This window comes from Choloepus didactylus, chromosome 2 (genome assembly GCF_015220235.1).
Source record: "Choloepus didactylus isolate mChoDid1 chromosome 2, mChoDid1.pri, whole genome shotgun sequence".
Lineage (NCBI taxonomy): Eukaryota > Metazoa > Chordata > Mammalia > Pilosa > Megalonychidae > Choloepus > Choloepus didactylus.
This window is the reverse complement of record NC_051308.1, coordinates 229,433,964-229,461,126: the sequence shown is the minus strand read 5'-3', so window position 1 is coordinate 229,461,126 and position 27,163 is coordinate 229,433,964. Positions and strand designations below refer to the sequence as shown.

Genomic DNA, 27,163 nt, shown 5'->3' with positions numbered 1-27,163 from the left:
TAGCTCCAATCTCTCCTAAGTTGTTTCACAACTCCATGAGAGTTGCTAACTAGTCCAAATAAAAGCAAGGTTAAGTTCTGACCTTTGGGTCCACTCAGGTTGTATCCTTTGCTACTAGTTTAATCCAGCTACCCACAGATGATTTAAAAAGTAAATTTGTATCTTGTGCTGAAGTGGACAAATTGGGACCCACAGCCCAAGGCACATCTCCATTCAGCCTTCAGAACCCAGGACACAGAAAGCCCTAAAAGAGGCTAAGTCACAAAAAAGCAATAGACAGAAAGATATAGCAGGAGAATGGAGTGAATGGGGGCACCAGAAGGTCATGGAGAGTAGCTGCTAAAGATGACAAGAAAGCACAGGAGACAAAGTTGGTAACACAGGAACTTGGGCTGAGACACAGCTGCAGCAATAGTCTTCTAATTATCTCCACCAACACAGTTTTGGTGACAGACCCAAGAATCTGTTAGCTGCAATCAGGAACACTTAACTAGTAAACTTTCCATTACTGGACTGCATTTCTCTTAATTACATAGTAGATAGCATCTATTATAAATCAAGGTATGTGAGTTGTAAATACCTTTCAGGAATGAATGGAACCCTTTTCATAACTTGGTTAATACAATGGGAGCCACAAAAATAGAACTCAAGGATAAGAAGGCCATTTACCTGCTCAACTTATATGGCACTACTAGATGTCACACACACTGGATAAAAAAGACTAACTGAATAAAATCTTGTTCCATCAAATCTAGAGGGCAACCAGTACAAGAAGAGTATCAAGCAAGCACAGATGATCATCTACTGTGGTTATATTATCATCAAATTATGTCAAAGCACTTAAATACTGCCTGAAGACAGTTTCCAATTATCTATGTTGTCTTTTGTTGCTTGTGCTTTGGGTGTAAGGTCTCTAGGAAGTGACCTGCTAATACAAGGTCTTGACGATGTTTCCCTACATTATCTTCTAGGAGTTTTATGGTACTGTCTCTTATATTAAGGTCTTTAATCCACTTTGAGTTAATTTTTGTGAAAGGTGTGAGGTAGGGGTCCTCTTTCATTCTTTTGCATATGGATATCCAGCTCTCCCAGCCTCATTCAATTGTCTTAAGTTTTCTGCTTTTCAGTCTTTCACTGGTATGCCCCAAGAGTGGCAGAGGAAGATGACAGCCCTCATCTGAGGTAGTACCTTGGGGCAGCTCTGAAGAGCTATGATACATTTAAAACAGAGGCTAAACTAGGGTACCTATGATTGCTAACTTTCATAGAAACACTTCAGAAGCCTGAAAGAAAACACTTCCTCTTGGAAAAATACTTCTAAAGGTAAAGTATTTTGTACCATTAATCAAAGCTTCCTCACCAATAATACTGGTAATAATGCTTTTTGAAGATGCTGGTAATTACAATGTATCATTTTTCATGACTTTGCTCTCTGAAGTCATCGAAATGATGACAAACAAAATATCTCTAAGAAATTACATAATAATAAAGTTTTTGAAAATTTCCTATTCATTTTCAGCAACTAAAAAAATCCTTTTCCATCACTTTAGCTCTCCGATGTGGAAAAACTACTGAATACTTAATTTGCAAAGCAATAAAAACCATATTTAAAATATGCTTCTAAAATATTTGGGAGAAAATTCGTAGTGCTATGATTATCTGACAAGTTACAAAGGGACAAGCTGCTAACAGTCTACATAATGGGATAGCATTCAGTTTTCAATCAGATATTCTGCTGACTCATAACAATTTATAATGAAGGTTATTGTATTCTGAAGTCTTTCTGTATTTCCCTGCACGTGGCCAATATCATAGCATTTACATTTCACTAAGTATCAGGGGATTAAGTCCTAAAACTGAGCAGTCTAATGCAGTGGCAAGAAGCCGTATTTTGGTATTTAAATTAAAATTAGAAGTTCGGTTCCTCAGCTGCTTGCATTTTAAGTGCTCAATAGCCACATGTGGCTAGAAGCTACAGTACTGAACAGTGCAGATATGGAACATTCCCACCATTACATAAGTTCTATTAGACAGCGCTGCCCTGGAGGATTGTGTCAAGTGGAGGAAAGAAAGCCCTAAGGATTCTGTCAGGAGCAAGAAGGTGTATTGTTAGATTACAATGCTTGTTGGGAAACAAGCATCCTTTCAGTCAGAACCAAAAAATATAGCTTTGGGAAAAGGGGTATGGCAGATTGTCTCATTGTTAAAAGAAATGAAAACTTACCTAGGATCTATTATGTGCCAGACACTGTAATAGGCAGGTACATTAATTCTCACAACACTCTTAGGAAACACATACTGTTATCATAATACCAGTATATTATATTACTTATGAGCATATTTTATCCATTTTATAGATAAGAAAACTGAAACCAAGTCAGCATATAGTGAAGCTGAGACTGAATCCCTGGTATGCAGACTCCCAAACTATACTTTTTTCACTACCTATGCTGCCACTCTACAACTCCTTATGGAAAAGGCATCAGACAAAATTTGCCAGCATCAAATTACATCAAGCTCTAAAAAATACAAGAGTTCCAGTAATAGGACTGCAAACATGCTTGATCTGATTTATTATTTTTATCCATTAAACTCTGATGTACCAAGTCTGGCCCCAGAGGCAAGCCTAAAGCCTTTTCTTTCCTTTACTTTCCAAATCTAAGATACTGCCTACAGTAATACAAATAAACCTAAACCAAGAACTAGGACTTCAAATACACAGCAAAAAGTTGAGTAGAGAAACCTTTAGGGGTAATAATGAAAAACAACACAACATAAACCAGCTGTTCAATTTTTATTTTTAATCTTTTTAAAAACAGAACAAAACTACCACAGGAAAACATGCATATTCTTAACATCTGCAACCAGGTTACATGTTCCTTGGTGGCAAATTCTATTAAGTTTTATGAGGCTTAATATTTGTTTCTATTAAATCAATTGCTTTGAATATGGTATATTACCCAGGCATTTGTGAACTCTATGTGAACTAAAGCCATATTTCAACAAATTGCAAAATGTTTTCATAAAACACTTTAAAATACCAATTCTCTGATCTTTTTCATGATGAAAAGACTACTCAGCCAGAGCCTATAACCAATACTTAATTTCTATTGTGAAACCAAAAGGTAAAATAAGGACAGGAAAATAAAAAAAACCAACAATACAAATTTCAGTGACCAAAGAAGCAAAATTAACAGCACACCCCAGAATCTTAAATTATACACCAAAGGGACTTGCTTTACTTCTGAATGTATTTTCTATTTTTTCCATTTCTAATTAACTTGAGATTTCCAAACATCACTGAAAAAAAGCTGACATATTTCTAAAGCCAAGGCTATTTTGCATACAAAATTACATAGGATTTCTAGTTTTATCTTTGAAGAAAACTGTTACTCTGAAAGTTATTTTCAGATTATCAAACTCAAAAAGAATAGAATACCCTTATTAATCTAAAGAAGACTTGCAAAAGGCAAAACCTAATAGTACCAGAAGAAGATGAGGCTAACATAGTCCTCACTGCACTTGCAAGGACGCAAAAAGACCCCTAGCCGGCTTCACATGAAGATCTTCTAAACAAAGGTAGCAACAGGAATCATTCTGAAGAAGTTTCTTGATTCTACTGAGTAAGAAGAAAATGTTTACCATCTAAAAAATCTCTATTTGTTTCACTTCAGATCACTTCATTTATCTAAAATATACAGGTTCTAGATTACTAAACTAGATGACAGTGTTTTCTTTTCACAAGCAATTACCATCACCTAAAGAAAAAAACAGTTTTTTCTTTGCAATATTTATGGGACCAATTGTTACTAAGCATCCACAAACAGTTATAGATCTGCTACTGGACTTCAGAAACAATAATCACAGGAAATATCATCCAACACTGAATTCTTGAGGGGGTGGGATTTCAAAGTTGAATAATGTAATAAAGAAGTGAGAAATCTATTCACTAGGGTTAATTCTAACCCTTGATTTAATTCTATGTGGCCAAAGCAAATACTGTAGGTGAAATAAACATCTGTGCCTTCAATTCAACTAAGTCTTAAGAACAACAAACCAAAAATATCCCAGGACATAGATATTTTTTCTTTAAAGAGCATATTCTCTGTATATCACTAATGTTTGATTTTCACAGTATTGCTTTCACTAGGCAAATCTCTATGTTTTGTTTTGTATTATAAGGTTCTCCTTCCCCATTAATCTTTTAGAGTTTAAATCTCTACCTGGTTTTAGATCTGAGGAGATCTGTTACAGATTTCAGTCTTGGAGGTTCTCAAATGGGAAATGGTATTACCTGCCTAGAAGATATTTGGAAAAGTGTAGAGTTTTGTTTGTTTGTTTTTAATTGTCACTGGGGGAATTCTACTGGCATTTAAAGCGCAAAGGTTGCTAAATGAACTGCAATTTACAGAGTATTTTTTCATAACCAATATCCCACCCAAAATGCAAATACTTATTCTGATGTGTAATGAATAAAATGGTTCTACATCTCTTATGCATAAGGACTAGCAAACTCTTCCTAACAATTTACTTTGTGCCATTCCACAATATTGACTCAGTTATCTCCTGCTCAGCAGTGCCATTTTAACTTCATGCCTCTTCCCTATTTTGTTTCTTCAAGGTAACTACTGCTGCCACCTGAGCGAAAGGTATACACTTCCTTACTTGCTTAATTCTCTGTGGTATAATGAAAAAGTTTAATTGGTATTTAGAAAGGAAGAATAGCAGAGTCAAAAGCAGACCTTTAAGTTTTTGGATCCAAAAGCAACGCTCCGGATTTGGGTCGCACTCAAGAACCTATCTTCAAGAACTACCGTCAGAAAGTAATAATTTTCTTATTGATGAATAATACATATTTGTATTTTTTAAGTGGCTGAAACATGCCGAAATTTGGAAAGCATCATTCTACAGTCAACAGAAAGACCCATCTGCTGATATATTTTGTTGAGTATATTACACATGATAACCTTTCCTTGACTGTTGGAATTAAGGAAAGACAAGACATATCACGTCTTTAAGGCTCAGAGGAAAGCTTAGAAAACAGAATTTCTGCAAAGCCATTTATACATGCTTAAATGCAACATCTTTATTTGAGGTCCACTGCTACTAAACACAAGCAGTATTAGAAAATACCTAGCCTTTTAAGTTTCTGCTAAATTCAAGAACTCAAAAAAATTTCAAATTAACAGTGTTTAGAGACTGGCTACTCTTACTAAGAGGAGGCCCGAGCTATCTAGCAATATGGTTCTGGTTTCCATATTCACCCATCATTCCAGGAATCTACATACCACAGACAACCCTTCAAAGTAACTGCAGCCAAAGGTCATGTTAATTCCTTCTACTAACAGTTTACCTTAAGCTGTCTGAAATTATTTCGTAAAGAAGCTAGGATTTAACAAACAAACAAACATGAGAACAAACACATTAAAGTGTGCCTTATATCAAGGTCCACAGAAAATGTTTTCTCCTATTTCTTTGTCTCCACTTAAATCACATATAAATAGTTTCTTTCCACTCTGCTTCTTGAGCAGAGATTCCCAGGTGTATCGGTCAGGAATACCTGGCTTGAATCTTAACTAAAATTTAATATATTTTAAAATTTAATAATAGACCATAGAGGAAAGGCCTGTGACTAAAACTTTTTCAATTTATAATCAACCCTGTTATCTAAGGGGCCACCTTTATATAAGTAATCCTACCTCCTGGATCTTACCATGTGCCAAGCACTCTTCTAATCACTTTATACACATTATCTCATTTACTCCTCACATCAGACATGAGATGAGTATTATTTCTCTCTCCATTTCACAATGGAAAAAAAAGGGGCTGGAAATAGTAAATGACTTGCCCAAGAACACTCAGTTCATAGGGAAGATTTAAAGCTAGGTTTATAGCTGATGTCAAAGTCCAAGCTCTTAAAGCGCTTTGAAATACTCTCTCTCCCAATATTATAAAATGCCCCTGAGTTTTATTTCTTGACTAACACCAAAGAATAGCCACCCAATTCATATCAGTTCTCCTGCAAAGGGCCTTTAACACCTCACAATTTGCTTAGACTTTACATCCTCCAAACTGGAAGGTCCACATTTTGAGAAAGAGAGTTATATTAAATCACTCTAAGACAAATGTAGGCTTCAATTAAACCATATCCATTTACCCAGTACTAAGACTTTTAAATTTAATACTACAGGTAAACACTGTTAACATTTTTCTCATTTTATTAAACTGTACTACATTGTACAATATTAAAAACAGCTACCACTTACTATTTACTCTCTATCAGATGCCTTACATAAACTGTATTTAATGCAGAGGGCTTCATCCCCATTTTATACACAAGGAAAGAAGGTTCCAAAAATGGCTTGTTTAAGTGACCCAGCTGATTACAGAGTAGAACTGATAATATGAACCCAGGTCTGTCAGAACAATAACCCAAGTTCTTTCTACTACGCACAAAAAAGTGATTCAAACTGTCCATAAACAGTTATTTGGGGGGCGGGGGGGGGGGGTGGAACGCAAGTCTTTTCTTTCTCCCACTCTGTCCCCTCTAGTAGATCCCTGCTAAATAACCTAATATTAGCACCTACATTTTGAAATTTAAATTTTTACAAATACCTCATTTTAAAAACACCAATAAGCTAATATTTTCTATATATCCTAAGAATAAAGATAATTCTATGCAGCAATTAAATGTACATTACCATTAATCAATTTGTTGAATTAAGTCTAAATTAGTAACTGAGATTAAGTGGTTTTAGAAATAGAAATGATATTTTATATATATCAATGCAAGTTATATCAGAACAGTAACAGAAAACCCTTAGAATGTTGCCTGTTCCAAAATCTGTGAAAACTTAATATATTTAAAAATTTTCAAGGTTCTAGAAATACAAAGCAATCTTTTTTTTGGAAAGAGAAAAACTACAATTATTATTTTTTAAATGTGCCATGAATAGAAGCAAATGGGTTTGTTAATTTAAAAATGCAGTAAAATTAGTGAAGGAAAAAAATAACTGAATCATATCAGACCGAAGCTACTCTTAAAGAGAATGATTTTAGTTGCCCCATGGGATGGCAGCATTCTAAGAGTTAGCAACTACTAAAGCCCCCACCTATTAGTTAAGGGTGATAGTAAAGGGGCAAGTGTACAGTACCTGATGATGGGCAGGTCGAGGCCCCGCTGCAAACTGAGAAAGGAGGGAAAACAAACACAAAAGGAAAGGCACAAAGAGTCAGAAACACCACAACAAAAAACAAAATGTCACACAATATGCCAAAAGAAAAAACCCACAAGAAAAAACAAACAAACAAAAAAAGCCACAAACAGTCAAAGCTTTGCTGCAGGACAGTGACAGACAGGTACTAAAATTCAACAGGTTAACACCACTACCAGGAATAGTTTGTCATTTATCAACTGGGAGAGAAAGAGCTAAGCTATTAGGTACCCAAAGGTACTCTCTGACAGGAATATTAAAAAAGATAAAATAACATAAAATAGGGCAAAAAATTTTGAAACACTAAGTGGTTATATTAAGGCAAGCATATGAAAATCAGGTTTGCTGTATGTAACTGGTATAGCTGGGAGGAATGAGAAATTCTTTTACATTGAAAGAAATAGCCAAGAGATAATCAAAATGTCCAAAGAAATAAAGAATGTAAAAGGATTGATTTCAAATTTTGTTAAATGGAGCATCTCATACATAATATGGAATTTTTGGTATCTTCTTTTATTTCCCTTGGAGTTAAAGAAAAAAAATTTTTATTATATATTTCAGTATAAATGCAATTAATGACTCAAGTTTTATACCAGGCATGTCAAGGCAAACAGCTAGTAAAGAATACTGCTCTCTAACATGACTAAGCAAACTGCTACTGTTCTAAGTACAAGAAAAGAAAAAAGAGTAAAGTCAAATTTCTCAGATACTATTTACAGACAACAGCAAAACACTGTACATATGTACCTATTAATGATACTGAGAAAAAAGCAAAAGAAAACAACTCAGATAAATCAGAGAACTTGAAAGTGGATGACTTGTATTCCAACTCTTGCTTCCACTAATTTAAAATAGAAGAAAAAAAGTTTTTCACCTATCAATTTTTCATTCTGTAAGTCTAAGAACAAATAATTCTTCATCAGACCAAACTTTGGTTTCCAATGCATTTTTACTAGAAAGGACTGGGAAAAATACTGAAAAATATAGAGCTAAATCCTGGGTACAAATACATTAAAAATACTCAAACCACCCTCTTTAATAGCGAAAGGAAAATATTTTTGGAAAGCAGCTTTCAATGCAAACCACACAGGGTTTTTATTTAATACATTTAAGAAGCTAAAATATGTATCCTCAGTTGTTTTATTTCCTATGGAGCCCTCCCTCTTAGCTCATTATAGCTAGATCAGTCTGAACTCTAATTAAGAAACAATCCCTCCTACTCAGAATTTAAGTTATGTGCAATAGTAATTAATAAAATATTTGGAGCTATTTCCTAACTGCCATTATCCCATATAAAAACTTTTCAACAAATTGCAGTGGAGCACATGCCACAATGTGGGAGACAGATGAAGACAGCTCTACTAAGGTTTCACTTAAGAAGCTAAAATGTCACCTATTGTTCAAGTTATGAAAAGTGCCTGAACATATTTTGACATTATTCAGCATAACTTAATGAGCTCCCAGTGACTTATATGCTTAGGGTGTATTAGGTCGGCCACTGTATTTGGTTAACCACTATAACAGAGTTTTGCAAAATGATGATAATGGCAGCTATAGTTCTTGAAGAAAATTTTCTCTTCAAAGAAACAGAGGTCCCATATTTCCAGTTTTCCAATTATGGAAAGAAACATTTCCAATTATGAGAAGAAAACAGATCTTATCTCTACTACAGACATCAAGTTTCAAGAATAGGCAATACCACCCATGTGGCATAAAAGTGAGGGCAAGGTATGGAAGTGAGATGTTTCTTCATGAAATTTCTTAAGAAAATGAAAGAGAAGAGCCAAGTTAAAAAATTAACCTGAGTACAGCAGTACCTGTCTTATCACTGTTCCACAGAAAGGTCCCAATTCTAAGACTAACATAAAAGTGGGAACTCCGTATATTTGGAATGTCCCAGTCAAAAGGGAACTTTCTCTGAGCAAGAGGAGTACCTTATAAAACTATACATATATTTAAAAAATAAACCAACACAAAACTTAAGTTAGTGGAAAAATACCTGGGAAAGTACCCTAGTCTATTTTGCACTAGTCACCATTGGCTATTGAACTTTTCATTTGGAATGACAATAGTCTTAAATCCTATGGGTAGCTGTAAGCAACAGAACAAACTGTAGTCGCTGCTGGCTCATATTAAAAAACAGAAACTTTTGTGTTTTTTTTTTAAGAGGTGTCTTAAGATGGTGAGGATTATAGATACAAATGAAAGCAGCCTTCTGTGAACCTGGACCCAATATTAATGCCACCCACCCACTCACTCACACACCCTTCTGGGCACAGTCAGTAACTGGGCATGGCCAACATAACACTGATATAACTCTGGCACTTTGCATCACAAAATATAAAAATAACCAATGGTTACGGGTTACTGAAAAAGCCAAACTGTCCACCTCTCCCAATTAAGCATTCAACCGCTTCAAGATTTTAGCCAGGCTATTTAAAAATAATCTACCATTAAGAGTTCCAATACAACAACAACAAAATGGAACAGATAGGTAAATTTTACCAAATTTTATAGACATAAAGGCACAAAGATAACCTTGAGTGTTGTGGGGGGTGGGCATTTGAAGCCAGTTGGATTGCAAAGGCAGCTGTCCAGGGAAGAACAGAAAAGCCTAAACTATGCAATTGCCAATGGCCCATTAATGCAGAAATAGAATGGAGTAAGCTTTAGCTGTTCAACAAAGTCACAGGAACGGTCCCCTCCTTAGTGCAACAGCTTACCTCTCCTCACCTGTTGGGATAGCTGTGGGATGGATGGGACCAGACTATGGCAACTTGTAATGTAAAAAGATAATGCAATCCTGCCAAATTTCATACTCCAACTTCACCCTCCCAGCACCATCACAAATGAAATAAAGAAAATTGAACCCAAAACAGAAAGCAAGAGCACTCTGGGGTCTGTCAGTCTTGCACTTGTTTTGGGGTATGTAATGGAATGTTATATGTGTGGGTTTTAGTAATGGGGGTGATAATGGTCACCAGCAGAGCAGATGGCAAAAACTGCAGACAGGATACTATCTGAATAGTTTATGACCACAGAAAAATGGCTGACAATTGCAGACAATTTCACCTTAATAATCATTTATAAAGTGGAGAAGGAGAAAAGGAAGCCTTGAAATTTATCTTCTTAAGTCAAATTTATGTGAAAGGAATATCTCACTTTAAGTTCATATTAAGAAAAATCTAAAACCCAATTACTCCTGTTTAATTCCCAATACAAAAGACCCACCCAATTTGTTATTCTCTCCCCCACTATGCCTGGCATAGAAATTGCCATGCTATGTCAGACTTTCAGAGAGGAAGCAATCAATGCATTTCTGTTCATCAGCCAATAAATGGATGTGGTCAAAAATAATGAGTGCCAGAGGCACCACAGCCTGCAAGAAGTACAGTTTGTTATATTGCTTACAATGCAGTATTTTATCCAGCCTCTTCCAGCCAAGGACCTGTAACCAGGAGTCTGTTCCAAAACCTTCCTCCTCTTCCAGTTGTCTGTGCAATGTATTGGCACTGTTCTGCCGGGCTGTCAAAAAAACTGGTTTAGAGATGCAGCTCTTCAGTCAGGTTTTGCACCAGTCCTAACCATGTAAATTTACTTTTTTTTCCCCATTAATTTTTTTAAAGAGAGAGAGGGGAAAAAAAGAGGGCCAAAGAACTCTTTACAATAAGAGCTTACCATAATGTTCCATGATCAGTGATTAGACTCGGTGCCTATCTAATTTGATCTGTGAGTACTCAGACCCCTTCAAATAGACAAATATCCACATTCCAAAACCAGGCTCAAAACAAAACTTCCACAGGACACCTTGCTGATCATTTCAGAAATAACTAAATAAATAAATAAATAAATAAATAAATAAATAAATAAAATAGCCAAGTAAATGGAAAAATGCAACCAAAGTCCTGGATCACTGATTAGAAATGTTCTCCACTCTCTAGGGAGAACCAGGATATGACAACAGGTATTAGAGAAGAGGGCAGTAGGGAAAAGCAAAACAGAAAGAAAGAAAGAAATGGATTACATCTTGGTACAGGGTATGCTCTCCTAATTCTTTGAGAATTCTTTGGTATATTTCAAAAACCAACAGAATAGGAGCTAATGCAATGAAGGATTCCTGCCCCATGACAAAAAAGGAAGGGTAGGAAAAAAAAGATTCCTATATTTTGAGGAAAATCTACAGCTCCAGTAGAAAGAGGAATTTGAGATACAATATGAGACATTACAGAAGCAACTTCTAGCCAAAGCTAACCATATAGAGCAAGAGACAAGATTTTCTAAAGAATGGACAAAGTGACTGCACTTTTATGAAACAGAAAGATAAACCTTGAGTAAATTCTCATGCTTTGCAATCTATGTAAAAGATGAGTATAGGAAACTACATCATTTACATTTGTACAACATTTTATTTACAATCTGAAGAAATGAATATGCCCATTGGTGTATGTCATGCTTAAGTCCAAAAGATAGGAACTGATCCAGTGACACTGATTCAGAAGTCTTACCTCCTAAACCTCTGGAAATTGAGTTTAATTAATGAAATTAATTTACTTTAAAAATCATTGTGCTTTGTACCTCTCCTGCATTTTAAACAATAGGACTTATTAATAATAAAGAGCTGAAATGCAGTGAACGTGAATTCAACCAGGCTTTAAAAAAAATAACAATGCCATAGAAAAGTTCAGATGGCAGCATAGGGAGGTGTGGAATTTAATTAGTCCTCTAGAGCAACTAGTAAATAGCCTGGAACAGCTAGTAAAAAAAGCCCCATTTCCTTTTTATCTTCATACACTTAAATTATTCCTAAATAGAAAGGTCGGAAAATACAATGTAAACCAATAATAATAAATCTATGAAACAAACTTCCAGAACCCAGTAAAAATATTAGGCAAAGGAACAAAAGTACCTACATATACAAATATAGATGGAGAATATTATGGAGACCAAGCTTCTATTACTTACCGGAGAACGGGTTTGAGGTTGTGAATTCATTGTCTGAGGGGCTTGGGGATACACCAACGTAGTTGGACCTGCATTCTGTCCAGAGGGATAAGGAGTCTGTCAAAGAACAATATCATATTTTTAAAAACATCACAAGGTAACTCAAATTGAAGGCAGAAAAAAAAAAGCTTGTAAGTGCCTATTAATGTAGTTTACAGTAATAGTTCTTAAAACTTATTTTTATCACAATTTAACACTATCACACCAAATGAAAAATTAACTTTTAGCAATTCAGAATCAGTGCATTACTGTTGAGAAGTTACCTTAAAACGTTCCCAAAAGAAGACATCAACAATCTGATTTCTAGGTGCAGTTAATTGATATCATGAGTGTAAAGAGGATCCACTGTCAATTTATTTGTATCTGATACAAACAGTCTGAGGTACAAACAAAATTAAACATGGCTGGACTTCCAGTCAACAAAGATGACAGAATGAGACACCTGGGTTCATTTCTCCCAAAAAATCATTCACCAACTAGGAAAACTGGCAGAGACTTATTCCCAGAGCTCAGAAAAACATAGAAGATTGTAGTATTAGGGTGAGTATCAAATAAAGAAAAAGAAACTTAAAAACATTAGGAAGGAGAGGCAGGGCAAGATGGCAGCATAGGGAGGTGTGGAATTTAATTAGTCCTCTAGAGCAAGTAGTAAACAGCCTGGAACAGCTAGTAATAGTCTGGAAAAACTCTTGGGGGACATCCGTGACCAGACACACATTGCAACGGCAAAATCTCAGCAAAGAACTGTAAGTAAACCTCCCCAAAGTAAGGAGATGGTGCACCTCCTCCACTGGCAGAGCAGGCTGAGTTGGAACACTCCCCTTTTGGAAATAGAAGCAATCTACTAAGCAAGGGAAGGTAACTCAACCAAGCTCCAACAGCTGCTTTCATTAACAAATTTGGACTACTGAATACATGCTACAAGCATAGATACACCTAGAGCAAGCAGCAAAGGAACTATGAGGTCTCTGCCGGCTGAGAAGAGGCAAGACTGTTGGGAACCAACGAACAAATGAATGAATGAATGAATGAAAAATAAATAAATAAATAAAAACAGAGGCTTTTGGAGACAGTTAAGCTCAGAATACTGGAAAACTGCTATAACCCAAGAAAATGGGCACATAGAACTGAATAACAACTCCACTTCACCAAGGAAACTGGGGGGCTGGGGGCTGGCTCTGAAAAGGGGATTTTTTAACTTTTTTCTTTTTTTTTCATTCATCCCATGTAGCTCATTAGAGAAAGCCTAGGGCATATACAATTGTCAGCACAGACCCAGGCAAGGGTAGAGTTAAGAGAGTCAGAGAGACAAAGGGCCTGGAAGGCAGCGGGTAGAGAGAAACAGCTTCAGCTTGCCTTCTGAAACCCTTGCTCCTGGCCGTGGCAGGGTCCACTGAGAATTAAAGGCACTGCACCTCTTTACACCAGTGAGGAGCTGAGGGCTGACAAATGCCACCTGCAGGGCAGGATAGGTTAACACAGAGTCTAGAGGGCTCACAGGAAAGCCTGACAACCTGCTAGGGCCCACCCTCAGGGAAACCTGATACTGATTACACCCTCCTCCTGCAATCTAAGCCTGAATGGTCTGGGAAAATCTGATTGGGGTAATCAAGGAAATTCAGATGCCCAGCAACAAAAAATTAGAGTCACATGAGGAAAAACAAAGATATGGCCCAGTCAAAGGAACAAACTTACACTTCAAACAAGATTCAGGAAGTGAAACAACTAATTAAAGATGTTCAAACAAATCTTTTAAATCAATTCAACAAGCTGAAGGAAAATGTGGCAAAAAAGATGAAGGATATAAACAAAACACTGGGAGACCATAAAGAATTCGTAAACTTGAAAAAACAAATGGCAGAACCTATGGGAATGAAAGGCACAAAAGAAGAGATGAAAAACACAATGGAGACACACAACATCAGATGTGAAGAAGCTGAACAAAGCATTCAAGAACTGGAGGACAGGACATCTGAAATCCTATACACAAAAGAATAGACAGGGAAAAGAATGGAAAAATATGAGCAGTGGCTCAGGGAATCGAATGACAACATGAAACACATGAATATATGTGTCATGGATGTCCCAGAAGGGGAAGAGGCAAAAACAATAATGGAAAAAATAATAAATGAAAATTTCCATTCTCTTATGAAAGACATAAACTTTCAGATGCAAGAAGTGCGAGTACCCCAAACAGAAAAGATTTGAGTAGACATACTACAAGCCACTAAATAATCAGATTATCAAACATCAAAGACAAAGAGAGAATTCTGAAAGCAGCAATCCATCACATATGAGGGAAACGCAATAAGACTATGTGTAGAAACCATGGAGGCAAGAAGGCAGTGGTATGATATATTTCAGTTACTGAAAGAGAAAAACTACCAACCAACAATTCTATATCCAGCAAAACTGTCCTTCAAAAAATAAGGAAGAGTTTAAAATATTTTCAGACAAACAGCCACTGAGAGAGTGTGAACAAGATACAGGAAACACTACAGGGAGATAGGAAAAGACAGCAGAGAGAGGGTCGTAGAAGAGTGCAGAAACAAAGACTATCAGTAAGGATAAAGAGAGAGACAGAGAAAATAAAAATAAAATAAGATATGACAAATAAAATCCAAAAGACAAAATGGTAGACAGTAGACACTATGTTGAATAAAATTAGCCAAAAACAAAAGGACAAATGCTGTATGGTCTCACTAATATGAACTAACATTAATGAGAGTAACTGAAAGTTACAGTTGAGAACACAGGTTATCAGGAGCTAGAAAGAGGGCAGAGATCAGGCATCTGATGATGAAGGAGTGAAGAATGGACAACAGGATTGATTGTATAGATTCAGAAATAGATAGCACAATACTGTGTGATGGTAGCACAATATTGTAAGTATTCTGAATAAAGATGAGTGTGAGTATGCACAGGTGAAAGAGAAAAGCTAGGGGCATGTTTGACACCAGAAAGAAAGAAAGAGGATGAAGACAGGGACTGTATAACATGGAGAAACCTAGAGTGATCAATGATGGTGATTAAGTGTACGAATATATGAATGTTTTTACATGAGGGAGAACAATGAATGTCAACATTGCAAGGTGCTGGTAACTGGATGGTATAGGGGAAAGAACACAATCAATGCAAACGAGAGTCTATAATTAAAAGTAACATTGTAATATACTTCCATTAATTGTAACAAAGGCAATATCAAAGCCAAATGTCTAGAAGAGGGGGATATAAGGGAAAGGTATGGGATTCTTGGTGGTGGTGGTGTTGTATGACCTTTTCATTGTATTTGATTTTTCTACCATCATTTTTTTCTTCTTCATTTTTTTACCTCTTCCTCTTCCATTGCGGAAGAAATGGAAATGTCCTCATATAGATTGAGGTGGTTAAATGCATACTTATGTGATTATACCGAGAATCATTGATTGTTTACTTAGGATGGACTGTAAGGTATACAGTGGTGCAGTCCATCTAGAGGGCAGTGTGGTGGTTCCACAGGAAGCTAAGTATGGGGTTGCCATATGATCCTGCAACCCTGTTAATGTTATATACTTGGAACAACTGAGAGCAGGGACTCGAGTTGATATTTGCATACTGGTGTTTGTGGTGGCAGTGTTCACAACTGGCAATGGATGAAGGTGGCCCATGGTTACGTCAACTGAAAAACCTAATGGTGAAATGTGGTGTACACATACAATGTAATATTGAGCAGCTGCAAGAAGGAATGAAGTTGTGAGGTATGCAACTAAATGAATGGACCTTGAGGACAGTAGGCTGAGTGAAATAAGCCAGAAATGAAAAGGCAAAAATTATAGTACCTCACAAATATGGACTAACAATAATGTGCAAACTCTGGGAGCAAGGGTTATCAAGGAAAGGCTTATGGAAAGGTTCCTAGATTGTAAGCTCTTATAGAAGAAACATCTTTTCAGGAGTTCTAACAGTTATTTCTAAATTTTGAAATGCTGAGCTGTTTGTGTGAACTGGTCAGTCAATGGTTGTAAGTGGGAGGACTCAACGATTCCTGACATCATAATCTACTAATTAACTGAAAGTGGATCAAAGATCTCAATATAAAAGACAGTACCATAAAACTTCTAAAAGATAATGTAGGGAAACATCTTCAAGACCTTGTATTAGGTCACCACTTCCTAGACTTTACACCCAAAGCACAAGCAACAAAAGAAAAAATAGATAAATGGGAACTTCTCAGGCTTATTAGTTTCTGAACCTCAAAGGAATTTGTCAAAAAGGTGAAGAGGCAGCCAACTCAATGGGAAAAAGTTTTGGAAACCATGTATCTGAAAAAGACAGGTATCTTGTATATATAAAGAAAACCTACAACTCAGTGACAATAGTACAGACAGCCCAATTATAAAATGGGCAAAAGATATGAAAAGACAGTTCTCTGAAGAGGAAATACAAATGGCCAAGAAACACATGAAAAAATGTTCAGCCTCATTAGCTATTAGAGAGATGCAAATTAAGACCACGAGATACTATCTCACACCAATTAGAATGGCTGCCATTAAACAAACAGGAAACTACAAATGCTGGCGAGGATGTGAAGAAACTGGGACTCTTAGTCATTGTTGGTTGGACTGTATAATGGTTCAGCCACTCTGGAAGTCAGGCTGGTACTTCCTTAGAAAACTAGATATAGAGTTACCCTTTGATCCAGCAATTGCACTTCTCGGTATATACTTGGAAGATCTGAAAACAGTGATGCAAACAGATATCTGCACGCCAATGTTCACAGCAGCATTATTCACAATTGCCAAGAGATGGAAACAACCCATATGTCCTTCAACAGATGAGTGGATAAATAAAATGTGGTATATACACATGATGGAATACTACACGGCTCTAAGAAGCAACGATGTTGTGAAACATATGACAACATGGATGAACCTTGAAGACATAATTCTGAGTGAAATAAGCCAGGCACAAAAAGAGAAATATTATATGCTACCACTAATGTGAACATTGAAAAATGTAAAACAAACGTTTCATAATCTAGAATGTAGGGGAACTAGTGACAGAACTAAGGAAGCGGGAATGATAACCCAATAAGAACAGATAAGCTATCACGGGTAAATTTAACGTTCTGGGAATGCCCAGTAATGACTATGGTCTGTTAATTTCTGATGGGTATGGCAGGAACAAGTTCACAGAAATGTTGCATTTTAGGTTATTTTCTTGGGGTAGAGTAGGAACATGTTGGAAGTAAAGCAGTTATCTTAGGTTAGTTGTCTCTTTCTTACTCCCTTGTTATGGTTTGCTTGAAATTTTTTTATTGTATGTTTTTTTAATTTTTTTTTTTTTGATATAGTTGATTTAAAAAAAAATTAATAAAAAAAATGAAAAAAATATGCAGAGCCTCCTTGAGGAGCTGGTGGAGAACGCAGGGGTGTTCGGCTTCCCCACCTGAACGGTTGCGGATGTGCTCACAGACATAGGGGACTGGTGGTTTGATGCGCTGAGCCCTCTACCATGGAACTTGCCCTTGGGAATTCTGTTGCTGCAAAGGAAAGGCTAGGCCTCCCTATAACTGTGCCTAAGAGCCTCCTCCCAAATGCCTCTTTGTTGCTCAGATGTGGCCCTCTCTCTCTAAGTAAGCCAACTTGGCAGGTGAAATCACTGCCCTCCCCCGTACGTGGGATCTGACACCCATGGGAGTGAATCTCCCTGGCAACGTGGAATATGACTCCGGGGAGCAATCTAGACCTGGCATCGTGGGACGGAGAACATCTTCTTGACCAAAAGGGGGATGTGAAAGGAAATGAAATAAGCTTCAGTGGCAGACAGATTCCAAAAGGAGCCAAGGTGTCACTCTGGTGGGCACTCTGACGCACAATACGGACAACCCTTTTTAGGTTCCAGAGAGTTGGAAGAGCTAGCAGTAAATACCTGGAACTATCAAACTACAACCCAGAACCCGTGAATATTGAAGACAATTGTATAAAAATGTAGCTTATGAGGGGTAAAAATGTGATTGGGAAAGCCATATGGACCACACTCCCCTTTGTCTAGTTTATGGATGGATGAGTAGAAAAACGGGGGAAGAAAGGAAAAAAAAAAAAACACACCCAGTGTTCCTTTTTACTTCAATTGTTCTTTTTCACTTTAATTGTTCTTTTTCACTTTAATTTTTATTCTTATTATTTTGTGTGTGTGGTAATGAAAATGTCAAAAATTAATCTTGGTGATGAATGCACAACTATATAATGGTACTGTAAACAATTGAATGTACGCTTTATTTTGTATGAATGCAAGGTATGTGAATACAGCTCAATAAAAATGAATTAAAAAAAAAAAAGAAGAAGCACAGACAAGTGAAAGTAAATAAAATTGGGCAAAAACAAAAAAAAATTTTAAAAAAAGGATATTATAAACAATTGTATGCCAACAAATTAGATAAGCTATATGAAATGGACCAATTCCTAGAAACACACAAACTGCCCACAATGACTCAAGAAGAAATAGAGGATCTCAACAGACTAATAAGTAGTAAAGAGACTAAATCTGTAATCAAAAACATTCCAACAAAGAAATCCAGAACCAGATGATTTCACTGGTGAATTTTTTTAAAATTGTTAATACCTATCACAGGCAAACTCTTCCAAAAATTGAAGAGGAGGGAATAGTTCCTAAATTATTCCTTGAGGCCAGCATCACCATGGCAGATAAAGATGCCATGAGAAAAAAAAATTACCCACCGATATCTTTCATGAGTATAGATGAAAAAAATCGTCAAGACACCACTAGCAAACCAAATACAAATGCACATTAAAAGAAGCATACACCAAAATCAAGTGGGACTTATCCCAAGAATGCAAGAATAGTAGAACATATGAAAATCAATCAATGTAATACACATTAAGAGAATGAAGGGGCAGGGGGAAGGCATGTTTATCTCAACTGATACAGAAAAGGCATTTGAAGAAATTCAGCACTTGATAAAAACATTCAGAAAACTAGGAATAGAAGGGAACTTCAACAATAAAGGGCATATATCACAAAACCACAACTAACATCATCCTTAACGGTGAAACAGTGAAGGTTTTCCCCCTAAAATTAGGATAAAGGCAAGGTTACCCATTTTCACCACTGCTACTGAACACTGTACTAGAAGTATTACCTAGAGCAATCAAGCAAGAAATAAAAGTCATCCAAATTGAAAAAAAAGAAATAAAATTTTTCCTATTTGCAGATGAATGATCCTACATATAGAAAATCCTGAAAAATCCACAATAAAGCTAAGTGTGCTAATAACCAATTCAGAAAGCAGGGTACAAGATCAACCTGCAAAAGTCAGTGGTGCTTCTACACATTAGTAATGAAAAATCCAAAGAGAAAACCAAGAAATTTACAATAGCAATTTGTAAATTTACAATAGCAAGTAAAAGAATAAAATATGTCAGAATAAATTTAACCAAGGATATAAAGGACTTGTACAGAGAAAACTACAAAACATTGATGAAATAAATTAAAGACAACCTAAATAACTGGAAAGCCATTCCATGTTCATAAGCTGAAAGATTTCAATTTTATCCAAAGCAATTTACAGATTTAATGCAATCCCAATCAAAATCCTGACAGCCTTCTTTGCAGAAATGGAAAAGGCAATCATAAATTCATATGGAAGAGTAAGGGGGTCCCAAATAGCCAAAACTGTCTTGAAAAGGAAGAACAAAGTTGAAAGACTAACTTTCCGATGTGGAAGTTTATTTCAAGGCTATAGTAATCAAAACAGTGAGGTACTGGCACATGGACAGACATACAAACCAATGGAATAGAACTGAAAGTGCAGAAATAAACCCTCACAAGGACAACTGATTTTTGACAATGTTGCCACGTCTACACAACAGGGAAAGAACTGTCTTTTCAACAAATGGTGCTGGGAAAACTGGTTATCTACAAACAAAGGAATGAAAGTGGATCCCTACCTCAAATCACATAAAAAAATTAATCAAAATGGATCAATGACTTAAATAAAAGAACTCAAATTATAAAACTCCTAAAAGAAACATAGGGGAACATCTTCAGGACTTCATATTATGCAATGCATTATCTGACTGTACACTAAAACAGAATCAACAAAAGAAAAATGCATATATTGGACTTCATCAAAATTAAACTTTTTGTGCTTCAAAGGACTTCATTATGAAAGTAAAATTACAACCTACAGAATGTGGAGAAAATATTTGGAAACCACGTGATCCCATTTAAATCTACAATCAAAAGAAGTTGAGATAAAAGCCTGGAATAAGTGGTATTATAATAGCATTATACAAAGTTAACACAGGTATTTATAAAATAAGAATATAAGCTTTTCATTATAAATCCCTGTTAAAAGTTATAAACTCATATATTGTATGCTAGTGATTTGGGGAAATTAAAAATACTTGTAACATGTTTGAAATGAGACCCTAGGTAAGAGCAATGGACACAGAATCAGTGGACTTGGATTTAAATCCTAACAATTGCCACTTACTAGCTGTTGTTAGCTTGGGCAAGTGATTTATCTTTCCAGTGAATCTATAAAGAGGCAACACACCTACATCACAAGACTGCTGCTAAGATTAAATGAAATAAAGCATATTAACACGCAATCAACTTTAGTTACAACTATCCCTAAGGTACAAAGAAATCAAGGATTAGAAACTTTAAGTGTTTTATCCAAGGTAACTAAGTAAATAAATAATATACCTGTATTCTAACTGTGATTTTTAAAAAAGTTTCTGTACCTTTTGGAAACTACTGACCATTTAATGAGTGTTCAGTTGAACAAGGAATCACCAAGAGTCAATGTTTGAAAAGATTCATCATAACTTTTAAACAATGAAAACAAAACAAGTTATAAGATAACAGTTTGGTAATAGACATAGATGTTATCATTGCAATCTTAAAACATGGTAACCTATATAGCCATCTCTATAGCCACACCAAGTTATTTCCTTTCTTGAGTTCTACTCAATCTGGCCATAGATTGAAAAACATGGCAGCAGGTATCTGGTGTCTATCAAATGGGATAAATTAGATCAAACATGACCCAAAACTTATTCAGAAGTTTCTCACCAAAGACTATTTTCAGCACTGTTTTAGACACTAAGTTTATATATTTGCATCAGAGTATGTACTCAAACTCTGGAAGGTTAGAAGTTCACTATTTCAACTTGGGAAAGAGTGGTGAGTTAATTCCTTATCAACTCTGGCTGCACTCAGATTTGAAACTTATTTCTTCATGTTTGTATACAGTTTTGCAGCATTTGGAAACAGTTTTAAATTCAGTATCAATTTCATTCTTGACTTATTAAAGAAAAGCATCATGTGTTCATAAAGTCAAATTCTTAGCAGTAAGGATCTTTGATCTTAGGAAATCTTGATAAGCTATTCTCAACATTTAATTTGGTGGTATTTTGAAGTGTAAACTTCTGGCTTTCAAGATACTAAACATAACACTGAGATGCACCACTTATAAAAACAACAAAACATTATTTCTCTCAACGCTTCAAAAAGTTAGGTGAGAACTTTGCCTTCTCATAGTTAGGATACCTCAAAAATGAAAAGCTGCCCAATTTTTCATAACATGCAGAAAATATATGCAGGATAGCTAAATATGCCCTCATTCAAAATTTGCTAATATCTTTAACACTGGAGCCAAATAAGGCAACACACATTGTTGAGTACTAACCATTTCTCTGTGAAAAAGCAGTATGTAAATTAGGATTCACAGACAAGCTCTTTTATTCAGTAACAATACCCTTCTTGGCCACACGTATAGCTGGTGCTCTGTCAATAAACATCTCAATGTGCCTTTTCCAGGCAACATCATTGTTTCCAAAAAGATTATTAATCAAACAAAAAATCTGTTTTCCTTTAGCTTGGGCTTTCTGTTTCCAACAGACTAAAAAGTCATCAAGGATTTCTTCTTATATTTAAATTGTATACATGCCAAGAGCTGGTTCAATACTCTGTGCACAAGCAGTTTCAACTAAATGCAAAGCACAAAATCTGACAAAAGTGTATGCGTATGTGAATGATTGCTCTTTCACAATATATGCCACTGTGCCATTAATACAGGATGTCTAACTGTGGCATTTGATAAAGGAACTTTGCCAATAGCTCACGGAGCATTCTTTCAGAGCATTTTCCTATTCTTTATGGCTGGCTTTAGAAATTTCCTAGGGATGAATGATTTGTATCTGTTGTTGCTGCAAGGAGTGCAAATGTGAAATACACCTTAATGATTTTCATCTCTTCTCTGCATTTACTGACACAAATTCACCATTTATTCATTAAGTTATTGTGGAATTACTTAATTTACTACTAGGCTTTGTTGAAAAATAATGCAAAAGTTTCACTGGGAACATTCTTTGACAATGTTTCACAATATTTAATGCACAGAAAACCAGGGCTAGTTCAATGAAATACCATTTCAGTTGTCATCACAGATTTTGTACTTTCCCTTCTGAAATACTTTGAAAGTAATCAATCACAAAGATTTCCTTCTCATATAACAGAGATAAATATTTTATATTTACTGCAATCCAGTTCACTGCCCGAGTTGACAAGAGCTATAGACTTTAATTCTCATTTTCATCATTACTTTTATGTTTCAATGAACCCTCATATACCACTGATACCTTTATATTAATTGGGTAGTGAACAACACAATAATAACAATAAAAACTGCCAAATGGTATAAACTGACAAACTGTTAACTGAATGCCAGTGAAGACAAGTCAATCAAAACAGAATTTATAGAACATATCAAATCTTCAAGTCCAAAACAACTATTTTAAAAACAATGATCTGAACAGTCAACTAAATAAAGAAATCTGAGGATGAATCCTACTACAAGACAAAACACACTAACATAGCATCTTAGGTATAAATACAGTCAAAGTGTGATGGTTTTAAAAAGAAGGATATGTGAAAAAATTAACACGGATTCTTAATTTTTGACAATGTAATACAATGGACTTATGTCCAAAAAAACAATTATAACAGAAAACACGTAGTTCTTACTATGTATGGGCACAGTTTTAAAGACTTTGTATTTAACTCAGAGAGGAAAGATCATTTATCTTGTTTTAACACTCTTCCTTCATCTTAATTATTTTATTTATTATGAAATTCTGCCATAAGGATTAAATTCAATATTGTGCATAAACAAACCTGATTGGAAAATTAAGTTGCAAGAATCATTTGAAAGCACCATTAAGCAATATTTATCAAAATTTGTATATGCTTATAACTTTTCACTCCACAATTTCATTTCAAGAAACAGAATTTTTTTCCCATTGCATATTTACTTGGTATATTTACAATGGAAAAAAAAGGGAGGGGGGACTTAAATAACGGTCAGGTGAAATAAATTATACTATATATCAATGGAAGAACAGAGTATAATCATAAAAATAATGAGGTAAGTTTATAAACACTATCATGAAAAGTTATTTATAATAGAACATAATAGAATAGAACATAATATAACAGTATAATATAACACAACACAATATATGACAATAGTATCTATATGTTGTATTTTAATTTATCATATTTTAAATTACACTATAGCATTAAGTGATTGTTAAGAATAAAAGGATCCTAACTTCTATTTTTTTAATATTGTTTATAGCATACATATCTATACACGTAAACATATAAAGAGACAAAATGTCTTAGGAAGATACATAGCAAACAACATTGGCTACATCAGAGGAGTGGGATGTTGGAAGGGGAGTTACAGGATACAACTTGTAGGTTTTATTTTATACACGTCTCTATTACCTGTTTTTCCTTTTTCCATAGCAAGACTTGATCACTTTTATAATAAAAACTTAAGATAACCTGTGTCCTTTAGCTTCCCCTTCATGTGATACAAAGAAAGCAAAGCAAATGAGAAAATTTTGTAGGAGGTCTGCTATTTTTTTTTTAAGCATACCAAAGCTTTATTTACAGACATATTTTATGGGAATATCCCAGTAGGTACCACCTACATCTTTGGGGCTTCCCAGAGCTGAGAAAAATCAAGGAAAGTGAAAATCAGTGCATTTAAAAAGAACAGTTATGCAAACATATTCTATTTCTAAAGATGGTATATAATTAAGCTTCTACAAAGTTGTCATTTAACTATGCAGTTGCATAAAATACTTTTTTGTTGATAACATGTATGTAACAACAGCGAGAACAACAACTACTACCACAATTGGAAGGGTATTTTTCATGTGCCACTTAAATTTATCTTATGCCTCAATTCATTATTATAATTATCTCTATTTAAAAGATGAGGGAACTAAGTCTCAGGGAATTTAAATAACTTACCCAAGTTCACAAAACTAGGCAGAAGAGTTGGAAGTAACTCCTATGTTTGTGGGCCTGCTTAATCAGTTTAATGTATAAAACACACATACATGGAAGCAGCTCTCCAAAAGTGGTGGAGAATGAAGGAGAACACAAACTCTACTAAACAAATAACAAGTCTAGAAAATCTTAACATATCATCTACTCTATACCTATATCTATGTATGTTTTTCCAACACACAGACATGAATATCATCTTACTGATTCTCAGGAGACATTTTATTGGAAGCAACTTATAGAAAAGAGTTTCAGAGAAAAACAACTGTTAAGGAGAATAATGCCTTCTAGATATATAGCATTTACTTGTATTTTCTATTAGTAAACAGGTAGAGGAAGGGCTAAGAAATACCACATAAATTTGATATTTTGCTAAGTTCTAATTGTTTTTGGAAAACAACTGAAATGTCACCTCAAATCACAATGAAAATCTAATCAACAAGTACATATTAAAATTTAACACAAATAAAGACACTACGCAGTTGACTACATGCATAAATAAGCCTAAGATATATAGGTGTATTTTTGTAAGCCTTCAAGAAATTTATAATTTAATCAATAGAGAGAGAGAGAGATGTAAGAAACATTTACCCAGCCATAGAATACAATCCTTTGTAGTTATTAAGAAAAGATACAGAAGAACACTTGATAAGTAATGAATGGTATGAGAGAAAATGCTGAAATAAACCTACACAGATAATGTACTGGTGATATTTCAAATCAGTAGGAAAATACCTGAATTACTTAATAAATGGTGTTTGAATGACCACATACACATGCACAGGCTTGTGTACAAATATGTGTACATCACTGGGGGCAGAAAGAAGCAGTTGGAAAAGGTCCAATAAAATAATTAAAATTAGGACTATTTCCTACATCATTGAGAATGATGGTTCCAGTGTTAAGAAACTAGGGGTATCCTCCATTACATACACACACACACACACACACACACACACACACACATATATGTAAGAACAGTGAAAATACATGAATTTTGTTGCTATCATTTGAAAAATACAAGCCACAAAGAAAATACTTTTTAAATAGAAGTATTGCACTTCTTATCTCAGTAATGAAATTGAACAGACTTGTCAGTCACAGCTAAGCAAGAGGAGATTCTGGGGAAGGTTATATTTGGAACCAACCCAGAAAGGACTCTCTCCTTCATTTGCTGTGCTTCACAACAAAAATGAAGCAAATGTAAAGCAACCCATTAACTATTCCATTGCTAAACTGAAAGCAAACATGCTGGAGTAGTTGAAAATTTAATTTAGGGTTTAAATTGGCAAGACAACTTGGGGCACAGATAAAACTTTTGCACTGCTAGCAAGGAAGTATTTAGGACAATGGTACTCCATACTAAAATGGGATTATTTTTATTTGAAAATAAATCAGCATGCTTAAATTTCTCAGTTTTAATTTCTAATACGGTAAATATCAATACATATAACCTAAATAAAAAATACTGAGGACCCAGAAAGTTTAAGAGTATTATAAATGGGTATAGAAACCAAAAAGTTTGAGAACACTGGTCTGGATTAATACTAGAGCTGAAAGTGCTCTTCCTTCACTTGCTCAAATTTCCACAGATACAGCACATTGTTGTTGTTGTTGTTGTTTTTGACTCTAAAATAATTTTCCATCCACACTACTTCCAGGCACCTTCAATCTCTAGAGAACTGCCTTCCTGAGCTCTATGTGACTAGTGTAAATTTCAAACCCCCATTGCACTAAAATGCTAGGTATAAGAGAAACATAAAAAAGATTACATTAATGTTTATCTGCTTCAAAAGTATCCAACACAACACTGTTCTGTTAAAAAAGTCAGACAGTATAGAAGCTGTTTCAACAGCACTTACACAACTTCACCAACTGGTTGTCAGAGTAAGACATATCTGTGTGTATACTTAAAAACGCTTGTTTCTATATTGTCGATTTTAAGCAGTACTTGATAAAGCCGAGTTGTCTATATATTGAAAACTTGATATGACACTGTAATCCACTCGAAATGCATAAATGGTAGATGGTTATACAACTATCCAAACAAATTTTAAAACCATCATTTGGTAGAGAGCACAAAAAACAATGCCTTTTATATATCCCAGCGAAGAGAAAACCAAGTTCTTATATTTTATTTACACAGAATGAGAGGGAGAGGAATATGGAGAACCAGATCCAGGCAGAATACATATTTTCCCATCTGACAAAGGAAAAGAAGATATTTAAAAATAAAAATAAACAACAACAAACCACAAACAAAAACAAACAAAAATCCTGGGCAACATCAAGGAATATTACAAATGATCAGAGAGAGGATGGAAATAATACCTTCATTACAGAGGAAGACATTGTGTCTGTAAGTCAAAGGAACGTCAGTGAGCTATCTGTTGCAACTCATAATCTATAGGAATTGGAAAACCACTTTTTCTTTGCCAAATCTGAATTTATCCCTAGGGAAAAAGCTGAGTCTACTAGAAACCATTTTATTTGCCCTTTGGACTCTGCAAAAACAGTATGGATGAACTTTAGGTTTTCATGCCCAGATAGTTTTAACATTCAGAAATGACTAATTTGTT

The 27,163-nt window shown here is 35.1% G+C and overlaps 1 protein-coding gene across 21 annotated transcripts in view; it reads right to left on the bottom strand.

Annotated features, from left to right (window-relative positions):
* Window positions 1-27,163, bottom strand: part of EIF4G3 (eukaryotic translation initiation factor 4 gamma 3) — a 443,721-nt gene that overhangs the window by 224,254 nt on the left and 192,304 nt on the right. For 7 of the 21 annotated variants that reach the window (XM_037828262.1, XM_037828266.1, XM_037828268.1 and 4 more), the window contains exons 4-6: window positions 12,177-12,272; window positions 10,626-10,739; window positions 7,155-7,187 (exon numbers count right to left, since the gene is read on the bottom strand). In XM_037828262.1, coding sequence (XP_037684190.1) covers window positions 7,155-7,187; window positions 10,626-10,739; window positions 12,177-12,272 — 243 coding nt within the window. The remainder of the gene's footprint in view (window positions 1-7,154; window positions 7,188-10,625; window positions 10,740-12,176; window positions 12,273-27,163) is intronic. The other 14 variants (XM_037828264.1, XM_037828270.1, XM_037828271.1 and 11 more) reach the window with 3 other exon arrangements.